This window comes from Amaranthus tricolor, chromosome 6, assembly GCF_026212465.1.
Source record: "Amaranthus tricolor cultivar Red isolate AtriRed21 chromosome 6, ASM2621246v1, whole genome shotgun sequence".
Lineage (NCBI taxonomy): Eukaryota > Viridiplantae > Streptophyta > Magnoliopsida > Caryophyllales > Amaranthaceae > Amaranthus > Amaranthus tricolor.
This window is the reverse complement of record NC_080052.1, coordinates 25,723,743-25,751,712: the sequence shown is the minus strand read 5'-3', so window position 1 is coordinate 25,751,712 and position 27,970 is coordinate 25,723,743. Positions and strand designations below refer to the sequence as shown.

The following is a 27,970-nucleotide window of genomic DNA, read 5'->3' as shown; positions in this document are numbered from 1 at the left end:
TTTATTTTATTCATTTCAAATTTTCGGTAAATCTTGTGTCGCTCATAAACGACCTAATTTTACAAATAAAAGAATACAGTCAAAAAAAGGCGATAACTTGTTTTTCTTTTTCATATAATAATAAACTTGGTAAAATAGATGTTGAATAGAGTATATTGCAGTCTTATCATAGAGGTAAGGAAAAAAGAGCCATCACACAGATAAACAAATGAATAATCACTATAAAAAAAAGCTAAATGATCTAGAATAATAGATGCTTATATCAACAAACAAATCAACATTCCATGCAAATTATTCCTAGGTAAGTTTGCGCCATATGGATCCTCCCTTTGACGATGCTTGCAGGCACTTCACTCTGGGGAACACAAATCCAGCTTTAGGAGGAATTCCACCAACAAATGAGTTACCATAGATTTCTTTGCACTCTTGCACAACCTGGGGAAAAGGAGCAAAGATTAGTAACATTAGTCCAAGCGTAGCGGTTGAGCACAAGCAATTTTGTTCGGAGCATATTCGGTTGTTATTGTGTAGTGTTAAGCAGTCTGTCTCTGGGTCAGGTTATTTCAGCTTTATTAAGAAAAAAGTAGACACATTAACAGAAAAATAACTAGCTCAAAGTATTCGGGAATTTTCTGTTCATTTCATTTCTGAGACTGAAACATACCAAAGTTCTTATGCAGGCTAACCGGGTGCTATAAAAAAAAGGTTGCAACCTTAGAATGTTGAAGTGAGAGAGGCTTCTTTAACTGAACCAATTTCATGAAATTCTGACCTTTACCGCAAAATTCTCTCAATATAGTAGATTCTAATGATAGAAGCTTACAAATATAGATGTCATCAATCAACGTGATGGAATTCTTTGATATTAGAAAAGGACCTTCTGTAACTTTTTACCCCAATGCCGTTATGTGGCTCCCAACTAGGCGGGTTTGAGGGGGTAGGATGTATGCAAATACTTGTAAGTGATAACAAAAAGTTGTTTTCAATTGGCCCTCAGTAGACTACAGCTTCACATAGAAAAGAACTGACTGCAAAGTGTCCTTTTAACACTAAAAAATGCAGGCCTACATGCCTAACCAGAATTTATAGGTCTCAAAAAAATTGGCATTTGTTTCCCATCTAAATTAATGTTCACCAGGGAAGTAGAAAGACAATTTACCTCTTTAGCATCCTTTTTTGGTATGCCTTCTCGCAAGCCCACAAGCTTTTCTACAACATCAGGCTGCATGGAAAAAAATCATAATTTCACAGAGCACAAAGAAATGATGAATAGCCTTTTGAACATAAAAAGATTATTGAGGACACCAAAACTATGGTAGTGATTTTATAGCCTATTTGAACTTATTAGATCTTATATTGTAGTTATGAATTAAAGTTTGGAACCATTAACTAGAACTTACTGGAACACAAGTTTTCTAAGATTAGAGTAAATAAGATATAGACAACAGAGCCCAAGAGTGGTCTTCCCCAGTTATGGAAGTGGAGGTTGGGCAATTAAATCAATAAAAACTTACTGGACAGTCGGGTTGATGTTCCAATATATTCGTGTAGACAAGTGTGAACGTGTCAAGACTCTCAGCTGAAGCAAGCTCCCGCAAATCACCGAGTATTCTAACTCTGTTTTCCACCTTCTGCAGTATTCATCAATACATGCCAAGTAAAAAAACTTGTTCGGTATAGATACCACCAAAAGTGCCACCTCTTTTGAGGAGTGAGGCAAATTGCTTATTAATTTGAATTGGGGCATAATTATAATTTGAAGTGTAAACTTACGGAAACACTGATGTATTCCCTGAAGAAATCCATCAATACTTCTTCATCCAATCTCATCCTCTCAATAGTTTCTTCCTTTATGTAGTGTTTCTGCAAAGACATGACAATAGCAAGGAAACATTGAGAAAAGGAAGCAAAGTGAGAGTGTTTATGCTTGATGGTAACACAACCCTAAGACAACCTGAATCAAAAGGTGATCCACATAGACCACCACAGTCTCCTCTAGGCAGGCCTCAACAAATCTCCTGAATGATCTTTCCTCAATATACCTGTACAAAGGCAATATTCATTAGGAGTTCAATCAAATGAAATTTGGCTCAATACACTTAAACTTGATAAGACCAATGATAAGTCATTTTGGCTTGAAACAGTAGCGCGGAGATGAACACCAATAGGAAGAAATAAAATAATAAAATTAGTTGCCAAGGATATCAATTATGACTTTACGTTTCTTCAATATCTAGCTATTTTACTGATTCAGTGAGATCAAAAAACTTTAGTTCCTCAGAAGGGATCAATTGCTAGTAATATCTAGGAGACTAGGACCGCACTGGGAATGATTTTTTCTTGGGAATTGTAAAAGTAATGTCATATGCAGCTTTCATCTCAAAAAATAAAATGAATCAAAATGGATTGTCCTAAGTTTTGAAGTAGGTAGAATATGCAATCAAGGACAAGTGATTTAAATTGCCTCAACCCTAGCCTCAACAGAGGATATTTGTTTTGGCATACAGCAAGAAGCTAATAGTTGTTTCCATATTTTCTTGTTCAAATTCTCATGCAAGAGGCAGTAGGTTCAATTAATAGGTTTACTGTGTTCTATGAATTTTCCGTACCACGCTTCTTTAAGCTCAAGGATAGACGAATCATGCTTCATGCAAATTAATATTTGTTGAGCACAACGGTGTTGCAAATGAACACCAAAAAATGTACTAAAAACAAAAACTATATACTGACATTTTTATGTCGGTGAAGTAATCCCCGAATGTGGCAACCAGGTACTCTGTCACCTGCCCTTCGCTCCATTCTAAAATACAGAGTGAACCACAAATTCAGCACAGAATAAAATTTGTTACTTAATCACCTCATAGTTCATTAATCATAATTATAACTCATAATTTTACTAATTATTAGTTATCATCATAAATGATCATTATTTATTAATCATAATCATAGTTTAACCTGGTAGAACACCTCAGTTGCATAATATATTGAGCAGCATGTAATGAGGCAAAATCCAAGATCTAAACTACAAAGGGTAGTGATGAATTAATCCACACAAGCATATGAGACAATACACATAGGAAGTAAAAAAATAAGGTTCAACTATTCTTTTCATGCAAAGTATTGTATTTAATATGCAATCAGCTAGCTTGCTGCAGCAAAGACAACAAAGTGCCCAAATAAATTATTCAAAAAAGGAGATATGAAAATCAACTAGTTGTAAAGCATCACTTCAAACTCTATTATGATATACAAAGTTTTTATAGAAGGTAAAAATTCTATAGGAATAGAACGAGAAACTACATGAAAAAATAAAAAATCTTAGGTAAGGAAAAAAAGGTACGGCACCTATATTATGATGACCATTCAAAAAACTATGATTGTGGCTACGTATTACCTTTTTGATAGAGCTTGACCAGCAACTCTTGCACTCCTGGATCTTCAAAGATAACAGTAACAGTTTGATGCACACCTTCCTGTCACACAGAAGCAGAGCTAAGTATCCATATCACTTATGAATGACAAAATGTGTAATTTCACAGTTAGAGAATTTCTTAAATGTGTGCTTTGATTATCTTTGGGTAAAAACAATGTAACATATATCGTCACCTAATTCACTTTTTGAATTTACGATTCACGATACACAAGGATATTGAAGACACGGGTAAGAACAAGTCAAACAAGATAGATGAAAAAACAGCTAAACCCCTATCAAAAAACCCCTAGAGAAAAGACAGAGTTATTGTAGAACAATGTCTACTATCAGTATTTCTGCGAGCAGAAGATCTTGTTAGCACACGCTTATGCTTGACCCTCCAACCCATAAATGAATTAACAAGTGAATTGTGATATAGGACATACTTATTTTTAAATGAAATATACACAAGCTAGAGCTCAACCCTCTATCTTTGGCTTTAAGCTACAGAGGCAAGAGCCAAAGACCTGGTCTTGGTATAAGGGGACCAAGAACTCAGATTAGTGGCATAACTTTATTATTTTTTGAATTTTTCCCAAAGTTGGCCCTCCTCATTTATATCCTTTTTGTCACCTCTTAATAGCATGTGAAATAATCCTCTCTGAAGGGAGGACAAGCAAAAAAGGATACTCTATACAAAACAACTAAAGAATTTACCCAACCCTACTCTCAAAAGACTTGAACAAAACACCTCGTTCATTGGATTATAAAGAATTTTACTTCCTAATTTATGGAAAGACAAATGTCCTTTCATATAGCTATTGAAAAATATTTCCTTTGTCCCTATGATAAACCACCATATGACTCAAATATGTGAACCTTTTGAGTTATATGGTGCTTCGGAGTATAATTTTACACGCATCAAACAACCACAATAGACTAAGAGGGTGATGAGTAAAGAAGAAACAGCAAAATATTCCAAGTCACCTTCGCAACCTCCAGAAAACCTTTGCAAGTATCTTCAAAATTGACCTATCCATTACAAACAAAGAAAGGCAAATTAAAACCTGATGCCAAAAAGAAGCATAGTCCACATATCTTGATAGTGCATATTTTGTGCAGAATTGTGTTTTCATCAAAGAATTTGAATTCAAAATCCATTTATTTGATACGTCAAACATCTATTTGATACGCCAATAATAAAGAGATCCAAGACATGGAAGCTCAATAAGCGTTTATCAATCTTAGACATGCTCATTCAGTGCCAGTTCTCTGCACCTAGTAAAATGCATGAGGACCCAAGTACAGTCGATAATCCTGGAGACGGTAAATACAGAAAGTAATAACATAAAGGAATTACCTGTTCAGCATAATTTTGTGGTAAAGCTTCTAGAGTGCTGTTGCTGAGCTCCATGGCAAGATCATAACAGCGAAGATTATTATTAATCTGTTTTAGCAATATTTATAGTAAAGTAAAACATACATTAAAAAATTCCTAGAGATAATATCAAGAAACAACACACATGCATTGTTAGTTCACAAACCATAGCACACAAGGGTTCTAATCCAATTTCTGATGCAGGTTCTTCAAGTCTCTTCCTTTCAGCTGCTTGAAAATCATTCATTACCTAAAGAAACCAAAAAGACATGTCAAATGACAAGGAAATACGATCAAAAGAAATCATTGAATAGGATAATAATGAATACTTGCAATCCATTCTTAGATCTAAAACTTGAGTCCTGAGGTACCTCAAGAAGAGAGCCATTTTCTATTATGCTAGAAGCACACAATCACACAGAAGATAGCAGTTATGCACTTCTCTTCCAACTCAAACTACAGAAATAAATGCAAGATATGTTCGATGAAAACCAGATATAACCTAACAGGGCATTCATGCATAAAAGTCAAATTTCTCTCCAATGAATAAGAAAATAATCTTAAAGTATTTGTTTATGATTATAAATTTTAGAAATACACAGCTTCAAGTGTGTGATTATGTGAGTGCGGCGGGGGATAAATGACCTTGTTATAGTGGAGTCAACATCAAATTGCACCCAATGTAAAATGTGGTAATTTATCATGACTACCACCTTGTTTGCATTGCATCAAGATTACGCATGGGGTGACATTAAGGAAGCTATTGACTTAATTTTTCATTTCATACAAACCTTAACATGTTTTGTGCTTTATGGTACAAAAATATACCTTTGTTTTGTAGTGCTTCCACATAGTGCAGAAAGAAGGCCATATGGTATCGTATTGACCTAGTACAAAATTTTGAATCTACCAAATCAATGCTATCAGCATTGCAAAGGTGTAAAAAAAACGTGTTTTAAGCCAATTCAAGGGACATCTTATGTTTTCAATCAATATTTAGGGGTATGACAAGCATATCACCCCCTTTATTGCATAAATGTGACCTTTATCTCAATTGCAACCGAACCCGCATTTTTGGACTATGGTATACCACCAAATTATCAACAATCTTAATGAAAAAAAGAATACATGCTAACTTTTCTAGTGACAAATATATGAGTGAAATGGACATCTACAAGAGAATTCAAAGGTGCAAAAATAATCAGGAGCTCACCTTTATACGAACCTACCACCATTTTTATCTTGTAGCTTAATTTAAGATAACCATATCACTTTCATTAGTACGGCTATAGCAATCGTTACCTCATTTTTGCACTATGATACTAATCCATAAGTACCCCATCTTGAAGCTTAAGTGGAAGATAATCAAGTGCAAAACTAAAAATATTATTGATTAGACAGCATATAGCATTTTCTCATAGCCCACTTTATTATGTTTGAACTTGCCTGTATGATAGCCAATGCAATCCTATACAGCATGACATCCGTGCTATTATCACGGACAATTTGAACTTGTTCTCCAAGAATTCTGAACAGATCGACAGCAGCAGGTGTGTACAGTTTACCCTCTTCTGTCCTCTTTGGGGGTTGTGTCTTGTCATTCTCCAAGATATTTAAGTACCATTTCTAGGGAAGATTATGAAAAATAAGATAAAAGATCACCGACTAGGAGAACCAATATAAAAGATGGAAATATATAGATAAACAAACAATGACAGCAGAAACTAGAATATATGATCTTACTCGTGTTGTAGCTTGCATTCTTTCAACATAAGCATTCATCAAAGGATCCATAGCACCACTTTCCGAGCAAACTTGAGCTAAAGAATCATCCACTCCAAGGTCAATCAGATTTTGTTGATAGTCTACCACCCAACTGGTTACCTGGTCATAAGCAACTCACCATCATTCATCATTATATGATGGTGAAAAAGGTCATGTTCTCCTTCACCACTAATTGATTCAATTTAATACAACTCTTCAGTTTAAGTTTCAATTTAGTTGTTCAGTTGTTATTGTTAATGTCATTGTTATTATGAAATGTAATTGTCATTGTTCTGGTTATAATATTTAAATGTATTATAATTAAATGTAATATAATAATAATAATTATTATTATGTTTTATTATTAATATTAATATTATACCAATTTGATTTTATAATTAATAATATTATTAATAATCATTATTAACATCATCAATAATAATAATGATATTATTATTATTATTATTAGGGAAATTCCACGTGGTAACCCTGAAGTTTTGGGTTTTCCACGTGGTAACCAAAACTGTTAAAAAATCCACGCGGAAACCCTAAGGTTTACCAAATTGTTCAACCGTGACCTTTTGTAAATAAAACGTTAGCAAACATTAATTTCGAAGCTTTAAGGCTGCTGTACGTCTATTTATGCGACTCACCATTTAAAATGCCATCAGTTTCAACCTTTTCCCCCAAAACATAAACCCTAACTTTACCATCTTTGGATTTGGGGGAATAATATAATTTGGATGAAAGATGGTAGAGTTAGGGTTTATGTTTTGGGGAAAAAGGTTGAAACTGATGGCATCTGAAATGGTGAGTCGCATAAATAGGCGTACAACAGCCTTAAAGCTTCGAAACTAACGTTTGCTAACGTTTTATGTGCAAAAAGGTCACGGTGAAACAATTTGGTAAACCTCGGTGAAACAGTTATAAAAACTTCTTTGCTAAAAATTACTATTTTAATAAGTAAAATGAGTTTGTCATTTTAAAAGTAAAATTTTACTACGATTTTTTAGATATTAGATTTATTATTTTTGGGGACAAAATAAATTATACGATGAAAAATATGGGTATATTATCCACCTCATACTGTGATAAGTATGAGTAGGAAGCAAATCACCCACGTTTTGCCACTATGGCCTATGACTCACACCTCTCAATCTTACTCACCAAAATAAAACCCCTTTCCCTAAGTTATATAATATGTAAGAGTACTTCCTCTACTCTTTCCTTCATACCATTATCACCTTCTTCATAGCTTCTCAAAGAAACACAAAGCTGAGATCAAAATCCACCTTTATTTCTTCATAAAGTGAAACAAAAGTCTGAAATTTTACCAACCTTCATCTTCTCAAATTAATGGTCTAAGTAAATCTAAGTAAAAGGTTTTTAATTGAAAACCCTCAATCTCAATTTCAGAAAATTTTCACTCAAATTTTATGAAACTAGAATCTAATTAAAGTGTTTTGATGATTGTAGCTATTGTAGAAGAAGGAAGACACATCTAATTATCACCATCTCCATCTCTTGTGTAGGAGTAAGTTTTCTTTATGTGTTCTTGAATTCATACTTGTATATTAATTTAATGGCTAATAGGGCCTTAAATTGATATTTGAATGTTTTAAAGTAGTTTAGTATTTGTGGATTCAATTTGGGTCTTTGATTCAAATTTAAGCAACTTAAATTTAAGATGAGTATATGAATTCAATTAGTAATTGCGTTGTCTTTGGTGTTGATTAGTATTGGTTCTTTGGGGTATTTGGGTTCTAGTATAAATTTAGTATTTTGGATATTGACAGAAACTGAGCGTTCTGTTTTGGCCATTTTTGAGTCAGTTGTGATTGTTTTTGGGTTCTGGTGTCTTCATAAGATTTGTAGCGCTTCGAGTCGCAGTTGCGTAGCCACTTGAATCGCCCTAAAATGAGTTCGTATGGAGGAGTTATATCCAAAATACTAACAGGCTCTCATAAAAATCAACAATAAGCTTGGATTTAGTGTCTTCATAAGAATTGTAGAGCTCTGAGTCAGGGTCGCGTAGCCACTTGAATCACCCCCAAATGAGTTCGTGTGAGAGAGTTATGACCAAAATACTAACAGACTGTCATGAAAATCGAAAATAACCAATCATGAGATTAATAGTTCAAATTGGGATTTCAATTGGGTATTTCTTTAATCAAGTATTTAAGATTATTTTATGTTTTTTTATTGGGTAATAATGGATAGTATGAGTTTGTTGAGTATTATTAATGGTGATGAAAAAGGGAGCTTGGATTGTTATCTTTTGGTGTTATAAGTTGATGTACACAAGGTGTTTGTTCAAATGCACCAATTAAATTCTTTGGTTTTTTAATTTGATTTTTGGTGTTCGAAATTTTGGATTTTGACTTTGCTTTCTAGTCCTTGATCAAAATTATGTTTTGTATGTTCACAGCTTTATAAATATGAGCTTTTAAATATATTGTACTATAAAAATGATTTATGGTTATTGATTTCAAAGAAAATCAAGTGATTTATTGATTCATTTTATATTGAAATGTTCGACATTGAAAAATGCCCGTTTTTGGGAATTGGCAACGGATATTTATAACCTCAATATTGTGAAATCCTATAGCTTGATTCCGTTTCGTTCTTGCAAGAACCGTATTTTCGGTGATGACGATCACCCGTGTTCTCAGGATTTTGATCAAGCCTACTTCCTGAAGGTCCATATATTCCCACATTTTTAAGTGTCGTTATATCATTGTTTTAATATGAGATTTGATTAAATACGTTTGGTATATAAAGTTTTGTTTATTTCGCAAATGAAACCATATGTTTCATTTGTCGTATTGTTTTGCTATTGACTTGTAAAGTAATAGCCGCATTTTGATTTTCGCTATTAACTTGTAAAGTTATAGCTGTATTTTGATTCATTCATAGTCGTATTTATGTCGATACCAAACAATCTTTTAAAAGAGTTTGGGTTTTAATAAATTAATCTTTTATAAAGAGTTACCAGTTGAGCAAATAAAGAATTTATTTGAAGATGTTTGTTAACGACTTGTATATAAAATATAGTAATTGGTTGGATTACTCAATAATTCAATTGTTGAGTCTATGATGGGGCCTATTCCTTACGGGGGATAAATCCATTTTAAAGTTAGCTTTGTGGTGGAAAGGATGCCTATATGTATTATGTGTTACGGGCGAGGCGAGGACTTCTTTTGGAAATACATTTTGTAAATTAGTTATTTGTAAATTAAATTGTAATAATTTCATAATATTTTGTAAATAGTATTTACTTAGTTAGGTAAAAAGCTTTAAATAACTCTGATATTAGTTTGCTGTGATCATCGAATCACAGGTCAGATTCAATCCAGACCACTATAAGTCTTCCGCTGTGTTGTGGACAGTATTATTATACTGTTTACGTTAAGTTTGAGTTGTTTCATCGGGGTTACCGCGTGGATTTTTTAAAAGTTTTGGTTACCAAGTGGAAAACCCAAAACCCCAGGGCTACCACATGGTTCCCTTATTATTATTATTATTATTGAACCCATATTGTAGGGAAAGACTTTGGCATTGTTGTTTTATACGCTTCACCCACTCACTAGTAGTACTATTTAAACTAATCATTGTTTGTTCTGTGATACCCCGGATTTAACTTGAAAAAAGGATTGATAGACTACTCATATCTTCTTTTCATGGGAGCCCATTTGCTAAGAACTCCACAGTTAAGCGTGCTTGGTGGGGAGCAATCTTAGGATGGGTGACTTAGGAAGTTTTCCCGTGTGCGCACGAGTGAGGCCAAAGTGCGCTGGAAAAGCTCGTGTTGATCTGTGGGGCCAGTCTACAGTCTCCATGAGTAGTCACCGGTGGTACGAGGGGCCGAGGTGTTACAAATGGTATCAAAGCAACCCTGCGACCTTGGCTGATTGTGTGTTTAGTGCACCTAGCGGGAAAAAAGATCCTGAAACTATGGTCCAACGAGGACGTTGTATTCCTAAATGGGGGTGAGTGTGATACCCCGGATTTATAACTTGAAAAAAGGATTGATAGACTCGTCATATCAACAAGGCGCATCTTCTTTTCATGGGAGCCTATTTACTAAGAACTCCATAATTAAGCGTGCTTGGTGGGGAGCAATCTTAGGATGGGTGACTTCTTGGGAAGTTTTCCCGGGTGTGCACGAGTGAGGCCAAAGTGCGCTAGAAAGGCTCGTGTTGGTCTGTGGGGCCGGTCTACAGTCTCCATGAGTAGTCACCGGTAGTCCGAGGGCTGAGGTGTTACAGTTTCTACACCACAAAAGTAATTTACTTTGGAATTATACAGAGTATTATGCTTATATCGTATTTAACGGTTGTAAAATGTTACCTTCAATATCTCTATGTTTGTAAGTTCATTTGCCTTGTCGCTTAGCAACCTAAGCATCTGAACAAATCGCTCTGTGTACAAATTTACCATAAGTTGAAATATTTCATATCTGCAAAGAAAATAAACATAAGAGGGAGGAGATTAAAGATTGCATAAATCAAGATGAAGTACATGAAGTTTCACCTTATCACAAATGAAATTAGTAGAAACACTATAAAGTTATTAGAGAAAACAATCGCTCCAAGTTGATGTTTCAAATACTTTGGGTCCATATTCCAGAGTAATCAAGATATCCAACAAGATATGACCCATAGAGAGTGACTGGTGAGATATTATGTGATCAAGGTGTGCCTTTAAATCTAAAGAGCAATTTTTACAAAATGGCCATAGCCAAACACCCCCATCACTAATTGAAGTTGATATTAATCAATCACAAAAACATAAGATTATGGGTGTTTTCCCTTTGGCACTCTTTTTAGTTATTTGTTGCAAAAGGTATTGATTGATTTGTTCTCAAAACCAGACATTCCTATAAATAGTACAATAAATATGTCGAACTTCTCCCAATTGGAAATGAAGTGAACTCCATCAATACAGTAACAGGTCATGAAGTGAGCCCATTCCTCATGATTTATTAGCATTTAGAATGTAAACTCCACAGGTGATAAAATGCGTGATTAAAAAGTAAGCTATCAAATTACCATGGGCGCTCGACTACTTTTTCTATTAGATATGGCCTAGAATCTCGTGAAGAACTTAAATGAACATACTATTTTGCAAAAAGTGTAGGTTGTTTATAATCCATAACCCTGAAACTTTTCATTGCATTTGAAGTGGACATGACGTATACTTTTCATGAATTGTTTACAAAATCTATTTTGTTACATAAATTTCGCGTGAGTGCTTCTATATTTTTTTGATAAGAAAAATTATATTAATGAAGCAAAAAAGGTACAACAATAGAGATTAGAGATTCCCAAAAACACCAAACACAAGCTACTACAAGACAATCCAATCAACTTTGCATAAATCACTAAAAGAATAATGTTCAAAAAGGCCATTAACACAGAGAGTGGCTAGGAATTTCCCCTTGTTCCAAATGATATACAAAGGTAGAAATCAATCACAAAAAGTTCTTTTCTTTCCTTCTAGACAAATTGACCATAAGATTGCAAGATTTCCGCACCTCTATAAAGACTTAAGGTCTCCCTTATACCCTAGACCACAATAGAACATAGAAGGCTTTATCTATTTTTTCCTAAGCGATCCATAATTCACCTCCAAATTTAAAAAGCCAAGTCCATAAGTCTCGCGTAAAATTGCAGTGCAAGAAAAGGTGATCGATAGCCTTTCCTTCCTCCAACACATAATACAACTATTTGGATTCAATGCCTTATTTGGCTTTCTTTAATTCTTTTTTGAAGATTCTCCATATTATTCAATTTCCTTTTGGCTACCAACAAAATGAAAGCTTTGATTTTGGTAGTACCATTAGCTTTTCAAAATAATCTTTTCACCAAAAAAGAGGGAAGAGCGTTAGAGGAAGAGACCAAACGGGAATAGGAGGCATCGTAAGTAGTAGTATCTACATTCATTGTCGAATCTAAGCTTCGAATTGATGAAGAGAGTTGTATTAGGTTCAAGAAAACTACAGTAAGTCAAGTCCAAATTAACGTGAGGGAGTCCCATACGCCCAACGACAAGTTGCACTTCCCTTAGGTGAATTGATAATTATGCAAGAGTAAGACCTTGCACAATGCCGCATTTTTCAAAGGATAAGTTGCACATTTCTCAAATTGATAATTATGCCACATTTCTGAAATGATAAGCTTCTCTTAAGGACAAGATGCGAGATATAATGTTGGTATAATGATTGATGAGTGGCTAGCCAAAAAAGAAGTGTGTACAATAAATGATAGAATTATCCGCTAGATTGTGTATGGAAGAGAGACATTGAATGTCATCGATGCAAATACACCTCAAGAGGGAGGAAAGTCCATAAAAGAATAGTTTGAGAAGAGTTAGATTGTGTAACGCAAAACATCCCAAAGAATAAAAAAGTTATATATTGGCAATGAAACGAATGTTCATTTTGGGAAAACCAAAGTGGCTTTGAGAGTCTCTAAGAGGTTTCAAATACTGACGGAAAAATGAGAAAGCAGACTTTTCTTTAGATTTTTAGAGGCATAAATTTTTTTTAATATCACTGTATAGAAAACGTGACCAGTTTATGACTCATCGGAGAGGGAATGCTACCAAATTGATTGCTTATTAAATGAGAGAAATTATATGAGAAATTGCCTACAATGTAAGGTCATACTGGGTGATGTGTAATCACTCAACAATCAACATAAACATCGGGTCTTCCATGTTTGTATTTACTGAAAGTTGCATAAGAATAAGTTCGTGTACATCAAAAAAACAATAAAATACAAAAAAATTCAGGACATGAAGGAATCAAATGGTGGAACCCAAAAGAAGCGAATGCTAAAAAATTATTTGATGGAGTTGTTAAAGCAGTTAATTGAGTAAGCAAGGAGAATGCATATTCAACTCACACAAAGATGAAAAACTGTACATTGTATGAGAAGCAAAGGTTGGTATAACTGTTAAAAGGGACACAACACGGTGGAATGAGAAGGTAAAGGTAGCAATAAAGAAAAATAATGCTATATGATTTTTGGAAAACTTAGGAGTGAGAAAAACATAGCAAATTAAAAAGAATCCAAAGACAAGAGTTCAAGAAAAAGCAAGTGGTATATGAGGTACAAAGAGGTATAAACAATTGAACTCGGGAGAATAGGATAATGATCTTTACTTGTCAAAAAGAACAAAAAACTTATAAGACAAATATAATGAAGGTTTCAAAATGAACCAAAAGAAAGTAGTGGATCCTTACGCTAATCCTATCAAAGCTTGGAAGCGTTTAGGGTAGAAGGGGTTGGATTAGAATTGTAGTACTGATCTACAAAAGCAAAAGGGAAGCGCTAGAGTGTTCTAACAACAAAGTGAATTAAACTTAGAGTCACACCATGAAATCATGGGAGCAAAAATACAAGCTAAAATCAAGAGACAGAGTTGTGAAAGATAATTGTGTCAAACCAAATCAGAGAGAAAGCAGTGAAAATCTGAAGCAGCACAAACCTTGGAGGAAAACAAGGAGCCACAAAGTCATAGATATCTCCAAGCTCTTCTCCAATCTAGAAGTCACAAAAGAAAAGTTAAGTTCAAGCAAATAAAAAGCATTCTATTTTGTAACTAATCATTCAACCAAGTTTAATGCTTTGATCTATTAGGTCCACTGCCTTCACTGATATAATAATAAACTATATCCCACAAAATTCTTTTGAAAACAACTCCTACATGTTGATACATTGATTGATTTTGGGGAAATTGCTTCTTAGGGAAAATAAATATAATGGACACAAATTATGTAAAGATTTGAAGGACTTGCATCCTAATAGTATTTCGTATAAGAACGGCTTTAGTTTCTTCCAAGTGAATACGTTGCATGGAATGCCAAATAATGATCTACACACTCAATCTTATCTTAGAAACCATAAAACTTTGAAGTCTTGACCCATACAATTCAGGCATAAGACAGCAATTTAGAGGCCTTATATTCAGTTCAGTTTTTCTCTCTAATCATATGATCTCTAGAGATTTTGAAAAAATAGTAAGAAACATTAAGGCAGATCATGTTAGTGAGAATCAAGTACTCGTTTTGAACATGGACAGCTATTGATTGTGAAACTTTGATTATTTTACTGAAAAAAAGTGTTGACTTCGTCCTATTTGAAGTGTTGAAGCTTTCATACCCATGTCAATTGTCAAGGACTGGACAAGGGTACTTAAAGAGAAATTGAAGAGTTCAGCTAACATAGGAGGCACATATTACACATTGATAACTCAAAATATCCCAACCTCATCCTTGGCATAATTGTGACTTGATCCAACTTTCAAAAAATCATGTATTACTCCTAAGAAAAAACTTTATAATAAATGTGTATTCTATGTACTTTCCACATTCTCTTGTCATGGCAATGGCAGTTTTGCTGATAACTATGAGGTAAATGCTACTCTTGATATCATCAAAACAAGTCGACAATGAATCTAGATAAATGAAGTTTAAATAAATATCTAGTTTCTGCTTTATAAAGTTCCTGTTTTCCCAATCATGCCTTCAGATTGTTGGTTAGTTGAAATTTTATTCTGCATCATTTCCAATACAAGAGTGATGAACCTATCTCGTCAAAAATCAATCAATAACTACAATAGCATTCCATTACCCAAATGCAACTAAGACCGCCTAGGCAAGATAGGGGTCAGATGAATGAAACCTTAACCTTGCAATAAGAAAGAGGAGATTGACCAACTTATCCAAAATCATCATGAATCTTTATACAAGAGGGATGCACCTATCATCAGCTCAAAACCAGGAAAATATGAATTCAGCCCAAAATCATTATGAAAGTTGGAAAAAACAAAGAGATACAATCCTCATGAGCTACCTTCCTATTGTATGTCATACTGAATAAGTATGATTTGGTTGAGATTGGATTAACATCAATAATTCGTAGGTGAAGAAACATCAAAAAAAGGGCCGAAGGGATCATTAACGTACCACCCGAGCTTCCTCCAGTGCAGCTTTATGATCCTCATGAACAAGCTGGTGCATTAACAGTAGTTAGAAAGCATAACTAGAAAAACAAAATTTATTAACTTGTGCTACTTACCACAAGCATATTACACTTAGCAAATTGAACTAATCCATAGCTCTTGTTGAGAAAAAAGAAGCATTTAACTGAGAAGTATCATGAGAACAAACGCACAGGAGAAGATTCGAAATTTTTATTACCAAAACATTTTATTTTTAGCTTGAGCCGTGTTCTCATCTGCTTTTTGTTGATAGATGAGACTTTATATTTTGTGGGTTCACCTTTACTAAACTGACTTACTTTGACTGACCCAGACTTTTGCAAATAGAGACTTTATATTTTTCATCTTCACATCCTTTTTCTGATTCATTTTATTTTGATGATTTAATTGATGTATGTGGCAATCAGATATTCAATCTGAAGAATGGTTTTAACAATGCAACATAGTTTATGTCCAGCATCATGGACCACAACACCAGTCTATAAATTACACGACATGATTACATAGTGGGTATGTTCATCAGCTCTCATTTTTTATGGGTTTCATCTTACTTGCATCTTGGACAACTCCCATTTCCTTTAAGTCAAGGGGAGGTAGGGAACAGGGAAGAACTGCATATGGTCTAAAATTTAGCCAATTTATCAAACAATACCGTCTGGCCAATTCACTGAAAATAAAGATCAAGAAGCTAACCTCTGTAAGAAGCCTATTAAACCGTTCCTCTACTGTCTTTCTTATTTGATCATAGCATTTGTCCTTGTAGCCTTTTCCCTGAACTTTCAGCTTGATAGATGCTGTCGTATTAATTCTTTTTCCATCCCTAATCACGCCAAATGCAATAATGAGGTGAACCCACAAGTTGAGTTCCCCATAGAGAAAAAGTAACTCAGAAAGAAATAGTCTGTGCTTCAAGAATTAAGATAACACTATCATACAAACACCATCACTTATCATAATAATTTTAAAGAGCCTTTCATTGGCCAAAGATGGAGACTAGTTATGACTTACAAGTACTGCCCAATGGTACAAGACTACAAATTCAACTTGAAAAAATACTAGAAGGGAGTGTCTTTTCTACCATAAATTTAATGCACAAAAGAAAGGGCTCATCAGCCTACCACTATACTTCTTGTGAATAGCATGGTTGACATGAGTATATAAACACAAAATCATAACAAAACGGCATCCTTGCATCATAATTCACATGCGGCGATGACGAACTACAAGTTGTGTAATTTTATGCACCAAAGAGGCAAAGACTATAGTCTAGCTGGTGAATACAGTTTGTACAAACTTGACGAAAATAGGATTTCTGACATGTACTATTCCATGTTTTGCCTCCTCAATTCAACTTGTCATGAAGTAATAACCACAAAAAAAGTGAACGAAAAGCTGATATGAAGGAGAAGAGAACCAAAAACCTATTTGGAGAGGACATCAAAGTATAGTATTTGACATATTTTTAAGGGGAAAACCTTGTTACACCAACAGCTTATGCTCTATTTCTTCTCTAGAAATCTGTACAATTGGAACAGACTACTTATGGGTGTGCATTAGCTTTCCTCAGTTTGTGATTCACACATGCATGATTCCTACGACTGAAGCCGGGTCGGGAGACTTGCAATTGATTGCTGCTACGATACGTATATACCAAAAGCTCCCCAAGTGAGCAAGAGATGGCACCCTCTTGATGTGCTTGTAAACCAATTCTTAATCACCTATCTTCTTTCTCAAAAAAGAGCTTCCTCATGGATCTACTTAAAACTATAATCTTGATTCCAAACTAAATTTTCCCTAATCAGATTGCTAAATTCCATCAGCATTCATACATTCCATTAAATCCCATCAATATTTATAACAAATAAAAAAGGAGCCTTCGAATTTTGCAACTAACTTCCAGGAAACTAATTACTATGAACTGTCAATTTAGTTGAACAATTAATCTGGAAATAATATATAAAAAGGATAAACTAAAATTAATTTATAAAATTGATGGTAAAAGGATGATTACAACCCTAAACGTAAATAAGAAAAGATAATTCAGGCAATTCTCCCAATTGAGTATAAAACTCACTTACAATATGTTTGATAATTTTCTGGATATTTATGAATCCCTGATTCCCTTATTTATAATAAAACTACCTCTTAATACTAAATTATTCCCCAAGTCTTCCCTAACATGACAATTACCTAAATTACCCTTACGTAAGCCAATTATCCATGATACCAGTTCATTGCACTAAATTCAACAACGAAAAGGAGAAAGAGTGAATAGCAGAAGAGCACAAAAACAAATGTAATAATTTGTCAAGGAGGTGTTACTTGGTGGTTCGACGAGCATTTCCAATTGAAGCCATTGCTCCATCTCCCACAGCTTCAGCTGCTTCCTCAGCAAGTTGTTGATCAAAAATCTCTTGCATTTCAACAACCCTGTAAATTCAAGGATAATTGAACAATGCACTCAAAGATATTTCTTGAATCAATAATTTGACAGAAAATTCAACAACCCTGTAAATACAAGGACAGCTTGTTCAAATATACAATGCAAACTAAAAAGATAGAATACTTAATTTATTAAATCAATAACTTAGAGAAAATTTCAACGATAGTGTTAAATAATATAAATATAAAAGAAAATAAAAATTGTTGAATAAGTCAAATGTGTGTACCTTAATGCACGAACAAGGGTTTGTGGACTGCAAAGTCGATCATCGGATATCAATTAGCACCACCACATAAAAGTTTTAGAAAAAAAATGAATATAATTGTAAGATTGCTAAAACAAAGTCATTAAACATGAGGACCAATTGATAACTTTACACGAACTAAAACAATGTACTCGCATTTCTAAAAACAACGGGCTTTCAGTTTCAAAGCCAACATGCCATTCTTATTAATAATTCTTATGAATATCATCACTTAATATTCAGACATGTCTAGTTCAAATCATAAAACAAATATGTTAGTTCCTGTAAATTATAAAATCTCAATAACCGGCAAATCTTAAATTTGGGAAATTGAATAAGCACCAAGTAACATGAATCCTATGTTTGCAGTATGGCACAATGATCAGATCTGAAAGAATGTCACTCATCAAAGTATAAGTGTACACGGTATTATTGCCACTAAATGATCATACATTCACATTTATAAACAATATTCACTAAGTAGTGCACATTCACTTTCCTGGCCAGTTTAGGAGCCAAGCGACCTTCATGAGTCATGTACCAGATTTCTCATTAATTAAATTCACACTTGGTGCTTTTAAACAGGAAATGAAAGAATATAGAGTAACATCGGATGCTTTTAGTTGTCAACCAAAGGAAGATTCTTCAATTTTCCAGTTCCTTACTCTTTTTCATTTTGTCATTATATAAGCAATCATAGATCAGTGCATGTATATTCTAGTTGATGAACATGGCAAAGAAGTTGCACAGGACAATTTCAATCTCATAATATTTACAGAAACATCTACAAATGTAAGTAGCATCCTAGATACAACTAACCATACAAAACACATACCTCTCCTTGGAAAGTTTATAGAAGTTGCCAATGTGACCCCATAAAGTCTTGTCGAATGTCTCCCATGTTCGGTCCACATCTTCGAAATATTCTCTGAGTGGCAATCATTATTGTAAGTGTTTGCAGCATCACATGATAGTGGAAAGCAGAAATACATGCATCATTAGCATGATTTATGCCATGAAAAGTATTCAGTGTCATCATTCTAAATTCAAGGCCCATAATGACTAAAATCAGGGCTCATCACTTCTTTGCAACAACAATGCCAAAGCCTTAATCCCAACAATGCCAAATCCTTTAACCCAAAAACAGTGGCCGCGTCTTTACTTGATACAAAATTCAAATAAGCCAAATCATTATACATCTAGAGATCATATCTTAAGAGAAACCACGATGGTGGTCAAAAATATCAAATTCTACTTCTCATAATATTGATGACCCCATGGCCCATGGTCAAAAAAAACAATCATCCTTATTCCGCTCATAATCAAATAAACTATCACTATCCACCTTCTCTCTTCTACTTTTTACTATACCCCAACTAAAACATCACTACTATTTCTCTCTCCTACTTCAATACATAGTATTATTTTAATTTTTTTGATTAAATGAAGGTCAAAACAACAATGTCAGACCTTAATCTTAAAACATTGGGGTTGAACACCCTATTGATGAATACTAATCAAAAGATATATACTATATTTTAATAAAAATATGGCCATTGTATGGAAAGCTTCATCATCTTTTGGAGTCAAATAAAATTTCTAAATATTTTGACAAATTCCTTTGATTGAAAAAACCTTCCAAAGTACTGACAACACTATTTGATTTCCTTGTGATTTTTGAGTATTGAAAATACAAAAATCTATTGCACCTTTCCACAAAGGATGTCGTGACAATAATAATAATATCTATATAACAATAATAAAGATAATAACAATCAATAGCAATAATAACTAATAATGAATAATACTCCCTCTATGACTGTCCATATCAAAATTGTACCTATTTTTATTTAGGTTTGTCCCATGTACTTTGCACCATTTAATTTTTGGCAATAGTCCTACTTGTGTTGGCTAACAACTGACGAGAGCTTACAACAGTGGGCCCTATTGTGCAGGTTTGGTTAGGATCCAGCCGCTCAGCCAACACAACTTGTGTTGGTTGAACCCCAGCTAAAAAAATTGGTTCTCTACATGGCCCCACATTAATACATGAAAAAACCATAGGATGGTTTTTTTTTTTTTACCCATGAGTGTAGTGGAATGATTTTCTAACCAGCAATATTTTTTGCATTTTAGAGAATAAAAAGCCATTGGAATTGATCTAAGGAACTATTTTAAGTACATTAATCAATCCTAGTAACTTCTTAGTTCTTGGAGTTAGGTCTACTCAATATATCAAGACTATGAAAATCATGAGTTGGCCTAGTGGTTGAGTGTTTTCCCTTTCATCCTTATAATAGGTTTAATTCTCACCACCGAAAGATTAATTCACTCTCCCCCTTCCATGTATAAATTCTTTAGCCTACCTACAAAAAAAAATGTATCAAGACTACTAAGATTTGGCCGATTACCCAGACCATGAACATACAATAAACATTTATTCAACCAGAAATTGTGCTTGTAATAATTAAAAATCCTTTTTCTCTTAAACCACCAATTAAAATGTAACGACCAACAGAAAAAAATTCTTACTTTATTCTTCCAACCTCTTCTTTGTGAGATGCAACAGCAGCTAATGCAAATCGCCTTTTTCCATCAAGAGCTGTCAATCTCTGTCAAAAGTACTTAGCTAAGTATACAGAGGAAAAAGGGTAGAGGACCAAAGAATTTAACAAGTATGGTAATATTCTATCTGCCTCGTATGTGTTGATAAGCTCTTTATCATCACTTAGTGATTCTCGTGCCGCAGCTGCTTCAACAGATATGGACATCAATCCCTCAATATCCTGCAGATATTGATGTATATAAGAAAGTTTTAAGAGAAAGAAAATAATGCCAACAGCATTGGATAGAGTAAAGTAAGTCCTCTAAAGAAAATGAGCTCAGCTAAGGTTTCAAATCTCTCCATCAATATATAAAACAAAATGAAGGAAATTTTTAAGCTCTTGACGACAAAATAAAGGTGAATACAGTTCAGAAGATTCAGTAATTTACTCATATGTAAGGCAAATACTTCCTTTGATAGTGAAAGCAACACATCCCCATATTAACTAGGCTTTATAACCTCTGTAAATGGTCAGCAATACAACCATTATTTAAGGGGATGTCACCGATACTCCTCAAAAGACCCACAAATGATGGCTAATATGCTTATAAAATGCAGCAGATATGTCTCCCCAATAAGTGAAATACTGAAGACCAGCAATGAAGAAAACAGAATTATGGGTGATGTTATTACTAATTTGGACTCCATTGTCAAATACCCAATACTCCAAAATGGAAGTGGATGTTTGGTCCTTCACTTCAACTCAAAAACATGCTCAAGTGTTGTAGATCGGCCAATCTTGACATCAACAAATGCACCTATATCCAGCTCTAGTAGCCAATTACAATCAACATAGACTACGAAGCCTCCTCCATTGAGTTGGAGTAATCATGTGTTAAAACATGTCCCCCAGAAAATAACACAAATTCAATCCGTTTAACAAAATTCAACCCATTTAACGAAATTGAAATTCACGATAGAACAACCAACTTTCTTCTGACTTACACATAAGATTGGGTTCTGACAAATTTCAAAACTTCACAACTGCATGTCTCACACTAGGGTTTGTGTTGAGATTCACTCTCAAAATAGAAAACAAATGAATAACAAGCATATTGCATCCAAGAATGACTTTACGGAGCCTAGATTGATTTGTTTTCTCCGCAGAGCTCAGAAAGAGAATAGAAAAATGTGTAGCCAGAAACACAAAGGCCACCTTACCTTTAGAGTCTTGTTTAAGTTGTTCCTCACATTGCTAAGTAGCTTTATCTGATCGTGATTATCTATCAGTGTTTGACATTCCTGGCATAGTCTGACATAAAAAATAAATCAATTTAGGGTCAAACTAAGTAAGCCGTTACTATGTGACTAGAAAATTATAGGAAAATTCCACATGATAACCCTGAGTATTCGACTTTTTCACGTGGTAGACAAACCTTTTATTTAATCCGCATGGTGACCTCGAGCTTTCAACTTTCCCATGTAGTGGACAAAAGGTTAAGTTTCCCATGTAGTGGACACAAGGTTAAGTTCTTTGTAAATTAAGTACTCATTTCGAACAAATTTTCGAAAAATATGTCCGTAAGGGTGATCGTGACGTCTCTTTTTATGAAAAAAAGTTATCATGATCGTTAATAATAACGTAAATTTAACAAAAACATTAACCTTTTTCCTATCAAGTGAAAAAGTTAAAAAAAACGTTTGTCTACCATGTGGAAAAGCCAAAAACTTAGGGTCCCCATATGGAATTTCCCAAAATTATAAGAGAGAAGAGAAAGGGAAAGAGTGGAGAATACACTTTCCACCTCTTCAGCTCGATATAGAAAAAAAAATGAAAAGGGAAGAAAATTCAAAGAATCCATTAATTTCAGCTTTTATAAACCAAATTCTTTATTGAAAGATTTCAGAAGAAATGCAAGATCACTTAAGTCTCCTCATTATTTCTCTTCCATGGTCCTGCCCTTCTGTCAACTCCCCCTCCCTCCATCACTGAAAATCAAACATACTATTATTGTAACACAAACTCCTAAGACACTATACCTATTCTTAACAAAGAAACTTGAAATAAAGCTACACTTTTGACAAGGTAAATGTACAACAGTTTATCAATGACGACAGCTGCATGACATGTCAACCTCTAGGCATACTTTACACTCTTGCCATCATACTTCAAAGCCTCTCCCTCCCCCCCCCCCAGGAAAAAAAGGTAACAAATATTAAAAAAACAGATTGCTTTGATTCAATACGCGCATTATGTTAAGTTGATGTATGGAAATGCACCATAACTTTCAATTTGTAAAGAAAGTGAAAGTTTTAGCTAAAAAGGGTCCTAAACAAATGATAAGACACATAACTAATAAAGGCTTAATGGCTAAGGTGAAATTAAGAATATGCTCAAATGACATACTTCTCAATGGAAACAAAGTTTTCTCGAAGATGGTTAACTGTTCTTTCAGACAAGGAAAGTGATTTAAGTCCAGATTGTGCTTGTTCAACCTGCAAGAAGGGCATTATATTGGTGAATCTAAGCAGTTTTGTTGAAGAATTGCAGCCAAAATATCAAACAATATTAATATACAAATTTTATAAATATAGAAACTTAAAATACGCTTGAATACATTACCTGTTCAGCAACCATAGTGCTGAGCTGAGCATCATTTGCCTGGAAAATTAGAAAAATTGTGCAGAGGTGTCAAGGAACTACCAAAGCTACATCACACAAGCAACTAACAAGATGAGAAACTATTTATTGAACATCTAAGGTATATAAACATTGCCACTGCAGTAGCCTAATGCCTTAAAATCTACAAAATGAAATCTCTGCAGTGAGAATACTTATTATGCACACTCATCAATTGCATAGATTTGCTTCTCAGATTCCATGAAATTGCATGCTTTAAAATCAATACACTTAGCACCAAAGTTGAAAACTTTAAAAAAATTAGGAAAAATATCTCGACGAAACAAGAAAGTAAGTTAACCCATAACCCTGATGAAAAAGAATAGCCTGCGTTCACCAAAGTGGTGGAGTTGTAAATGTTAATTTTTCCAGTAAATCAGGGAATTGAGAGAGGGACTTCCAATATATAACAGCCAGAATATAACAGTATAAACTTGTCGTTCCGCCAAATGTCACTATTATATTTGATTTGAATTTATGCCATAAATCTTTGTAATTGTTGTTTTCCCCATTATAGTCCATTATTCAAACTGAGTAAGGTTTAAAAGGGTGCTTCTTTTGTGTTTTGTTTGTTTGTTTCACATACCTCTTGGTATTTCTTTTAGTAAGTCTCATTTTTGTTGCTTCCAATTTTTATAAAGTTTGAAAATTCGTGACTCATGGCTCTCCCCCACTTTCTTAATATTCTTAAGCAGCACAAAACCTCACTTAATGCTCTTTGAATCTCTACCCCTCACCCCATTGGTTTATCTCCTCATGACCGACAACCAACATACCAACACCTACCAACAATGGTCATTCCTCTTACAAGTTACCACCAATACTAGCTATTAGCAACGACCCTCCCCCTAACCCTTTTAAAACTAAAAACTCTATCCTCGAAAACCACCAATATTAGCTATCAACAACCCTCCCCCTAACCTTTTAAAACTCACAACTCCATCCTCGAAGACCCACCCACGCCCTCAAAACCCTCATACTACCACTACCAATGCACCTTTGAAATCCTCCAACTACCACACCAGACCAAGCCATCAACCAAAAACTCCCAAAGAAACAACTAAAGGTCAACTGTCTTTACCACATGTGAAATCACCTTCACCAACGAGGGCAAGAATGTGAATTCGCGAACTTGGGTTTCTAGAGAGAGAGGAAGTTGCTACGTGTGGTTGAGTATGGTAGATAGTATGGTTTTGAGTTGATATGGTTATCACATCGTTAAGCTAAACATCGGCTAAAACCATGAGATAATCCCTTAAACCAGTCTAAAGTGAGGTTTTTTAACACCTTTATGATGTGGGTTTTATCAATTTCGTTAACATAGGAACTAAAAGCATGGAATGAAACCCCGTTCCGGGACCCCGAGCCTACCCAGATCACTAGTGAAACACGTCCCAAATTGCTTATGGTGTCTTCCTAGACTTTCAACCGATATTGTAAAAGTTTTTTCGAAATCTATTTATAAATTCAAAGAGAGAAAAGGGAGGAAATCACGAGAAAAAGCCTTCAAGTTGAAAAGAATCTGTTTAAAAAAGAAAATTTTGAAACACAAAAATCGATTTCACTTTCTTTTGATATTAACTTTAGATTTTATACATAATGTTTCTTGTATCTAGTCGTTCCTAAGTCACTCTAGGTTGTGTTCCACCATCCCAATTCCCATATACCGAAACAAATTGTGTTCTTGGAAACAATAATGACTTTAAAACCTTCATGACTTGGCCAATACAACAGATGTGGCTTTGTTTTTGCACAATGGTGGTAGTAGTGGTCAACGTAACACTGGTAAGTCCAAACTACTCCTTGGTTTGTATGGGTGAGTCAGTGAGACAATATGGAGCAAATTGAAAAAATGATCTATTGACACCTGCGAGTGCGACACCATGACTATTACTACAACCACTTATGCAAATCTATGCTAACAAGTGTTCAAAATGTTATCCCTAGAGTAGAGACACATCGTGCCATTCATGTAAACTACCCAAATAGTATTCCTAAAAAGTAGAGAAATCCATACAAATATAACCACAATGCCAAAGGTGAAGCTTTTTGCACAACTTTCGAGAAAGGATACTCAGCCTAAGACTCAAGCTAGTGCATTGTACTATGCATATATAACTGATCTAAGTCAAATTAGCATCTATGAGTATAAAAATCCAAATTGATAATCTACATAGGACAGCAAGGAGACCAGGAGCAACGGTGAAAACAAAGAAGATCGTACAATTTCAAAATAGCCAAAACAAAACAAATATATCAATTCAGAGTGCTTCAATCTCCTTAAAATTAGAGAGTAACCTCCAAAGAAGTGTATATTGATAGAGATGTTATGAAGAGAGCCCTACCCAAGGAGATTCTTGATATGAGATATGTTGCAAAGTATTGCATCATTTACTTTCTGATTTCAACCCAAACTACGTAGAGAAAGACAGCAGATGACCCGCAATAGTAAATAGACAAACTAAGTATATCCCTACAACTCAGAAAAGCTTTTGCATCATGGGTAATTATCTATACAGTTTTTTAGGATTGTATATAAGAAGTTAAAAGTAGAAATATATTGTAAAAATAAGTAATAATTACCAAAACATTGAAATCATAATATTTGGTAAAAATCATAGTGGCATATTCTTATGACCAAACCATTACCAAGACATTGTAGCATTCTAACATCATTAGTCTCTCCTTCTGAACTTCAATATCACACAATTTACTCTTTTCAAACTATCTAAAATAAGAGCAAGCATTTACTCATCAAACTGTAACTTTCAATACTCAATTATCTGGGTCATTCTTAAGTAGTGTAATTCCTAGCTGTAATTCCTAGCTCCAATAACCCTCAACTCATTACACTAGATTAACAAGAACCATGATATTCATTTGGAAACTAGCAAAATGGTAATTGAAGCATTAAACGTTTGGTTTCATCATAACAAATACGCATTTGTACAAAGCACGAGCAAATATTCATTCCATCACCTAAAAATAGAGATCGAATTTACAATTCAAGCTATTCATCCCCATTAAATCGAGTAAAACCCCCTAACACTAACTACAAAACAATTAATCCAGAATTCAATAATCAGAAGCCAGAAGAAACCACTCCACTTAAACCAAGAAATCAAAACTCTAAATCAAGAAAAGAAATAACCTGCTGACGGGAAATGTAATCAGCTTTGATCGAAGAAATTGATTGCAGAAGCTCCGGAACAGGCAAAAGTTTAGCAACCTCGCGCACAGCTGCTTCTTTGGCTTCCACGCCTAGGTCTTCCACCATCATTTTGATCTCCTTCAATTGAATACTCAAACAAATGTATAATCAATGGAAGTAACCACAAACTTCAAAATTGAGGTGAGCTTCAACTTCAATGGAGGCAACAATGGCGATCTGATTGCTCGAAACTCAGGTGGAATATGTATTGGAATTTTGATTGAGGAATCGGAAGATATCAGGGCGCGATTAGTGATATTAGAATGAGGGAGAACGCAGAATAATTGGATCAAGAAAAGTAGCGACTTGTTTACCCAGAAGAACGAAAGGAAAGGGCTCGTCTAACAGACTAGCAACACCGGTTTTTTTTTTTATGTCGGTTCAGGGGCGGATGACTAGATGATAGTCCAAAGAAAAAAACAATTCAAGTGGTGATCTTAATTTTAGAGTTTTCTACGAATGTTTTTTTAAATGTGCCGTGACTTTAACGTTTTAATTATTTGATGTCGTTGACAAAATATTAAGTTTTTGGTTTAATTAATTATTTATATCGACTGCATTTCAAAATATGCGGTCAGTTAGGGTGATTACGACGTTTGTTTTTTAAAATAAAATGTCACTACGTTAGATAAAAATAGCGTAAGTTTAACAAAAAAAAACTTTTCTTTTCTACCACGTGAAAAAATTGGAAGGTCAAGATCACCACGTGGATTAATAAAAAGTTTGTCTATTACGTCAAAAAACCGAAAGTTCAAAATTACCATATAAAATTTCCTAAAAAAAATTTAAAATAATGTGATATTTACTTCAACTTAAATAACATTGGATTCTCAATAACACTTATTTTGAAGATTATTACATGAAACAAATCCGCACTTAATTACAATTACTTTGGGTTAATTCTCTTTTTACATTTTTAGCTTTTATTATCGATAATAGATTTGAAGTTTTTCGATTTAAAATCGCACAAGTCTAAGTTGAAATAGAAATATGATTTCTTTTTCTAAAAAATTACTAATATTTTATTAGGACAATCTCATAGTGAAACCTCTTACTAATGGTCAGATACATTGATTCAAAATAATAAAAAAAAAAAAAAATGATTGTTAAAACTAAGTATATTGTTTTGTAAACTGCATAATCAGAGAAGGTTTAATTTAATTAATTAATGTATTATTATTATTTTTTTAATATAGATAATTTACTCTAGACATTAAACTAAACATTGTGAGACATTGAGAGTCTGAGACAGTCTAGAAAAAAAATTAGATTTGAATTTTGATT

At 34.0% G+C, this 27,970-nt stretch overlaps 1 protein-coding gene across 1 annotated transcript; it reads right to left on the bottom strand.

Annotated features, from left to right (window-relative positions):
- Window positions 1-88: 88 nt before the first annotated feature.
- LOC130814496 (exocyst complex component SEC6) lies at window positions 89-27,115 on the bottom strand. Its single transcript, XM_057680581.1, has 25 exons — window positions 26,627-27,115; window positions 23,419-23,457; window positions 23,203-23,291; window positions 22,017-22,107; window positions 20,947-21,036; window positions 20,783-20,862; window positions 19,086-19,178; window positions 18,233-18,259; window positions 17,886-17,993; window positions 16,257-16,383; window positions 15,529-15,573; window positions 14,049-14,104; window positions 10,905-11,013; window positions 6,534-6,674; window positions 6,237-6,416; window positions 4,957-5,040; window positions 4,773-4,859; window positions 4,400-4,444; window positions 3,395-3,473; window positions 2,731-2,800; window positions 1,955-2,042; window positions 1,774-1,863; window positions 1,515-1,631; window positions 1,160-1,222; window positions 89-435 (listed from the first exon to the last, which is right to left on the bottom strand). Exons 1-25 carry the CDS (start codon window positions 26,753-26,755, stop codon window positions 298-300), a joined length of 2,265 nt encoding a protein of 754 aa, XP_057536564.1. The 5' UTR covers window positions 26,756-27,115; the 3' UTR covers window positions 89-297.
- Window positions 27,116-27,970: the final 855 nt, after the last annotated feature.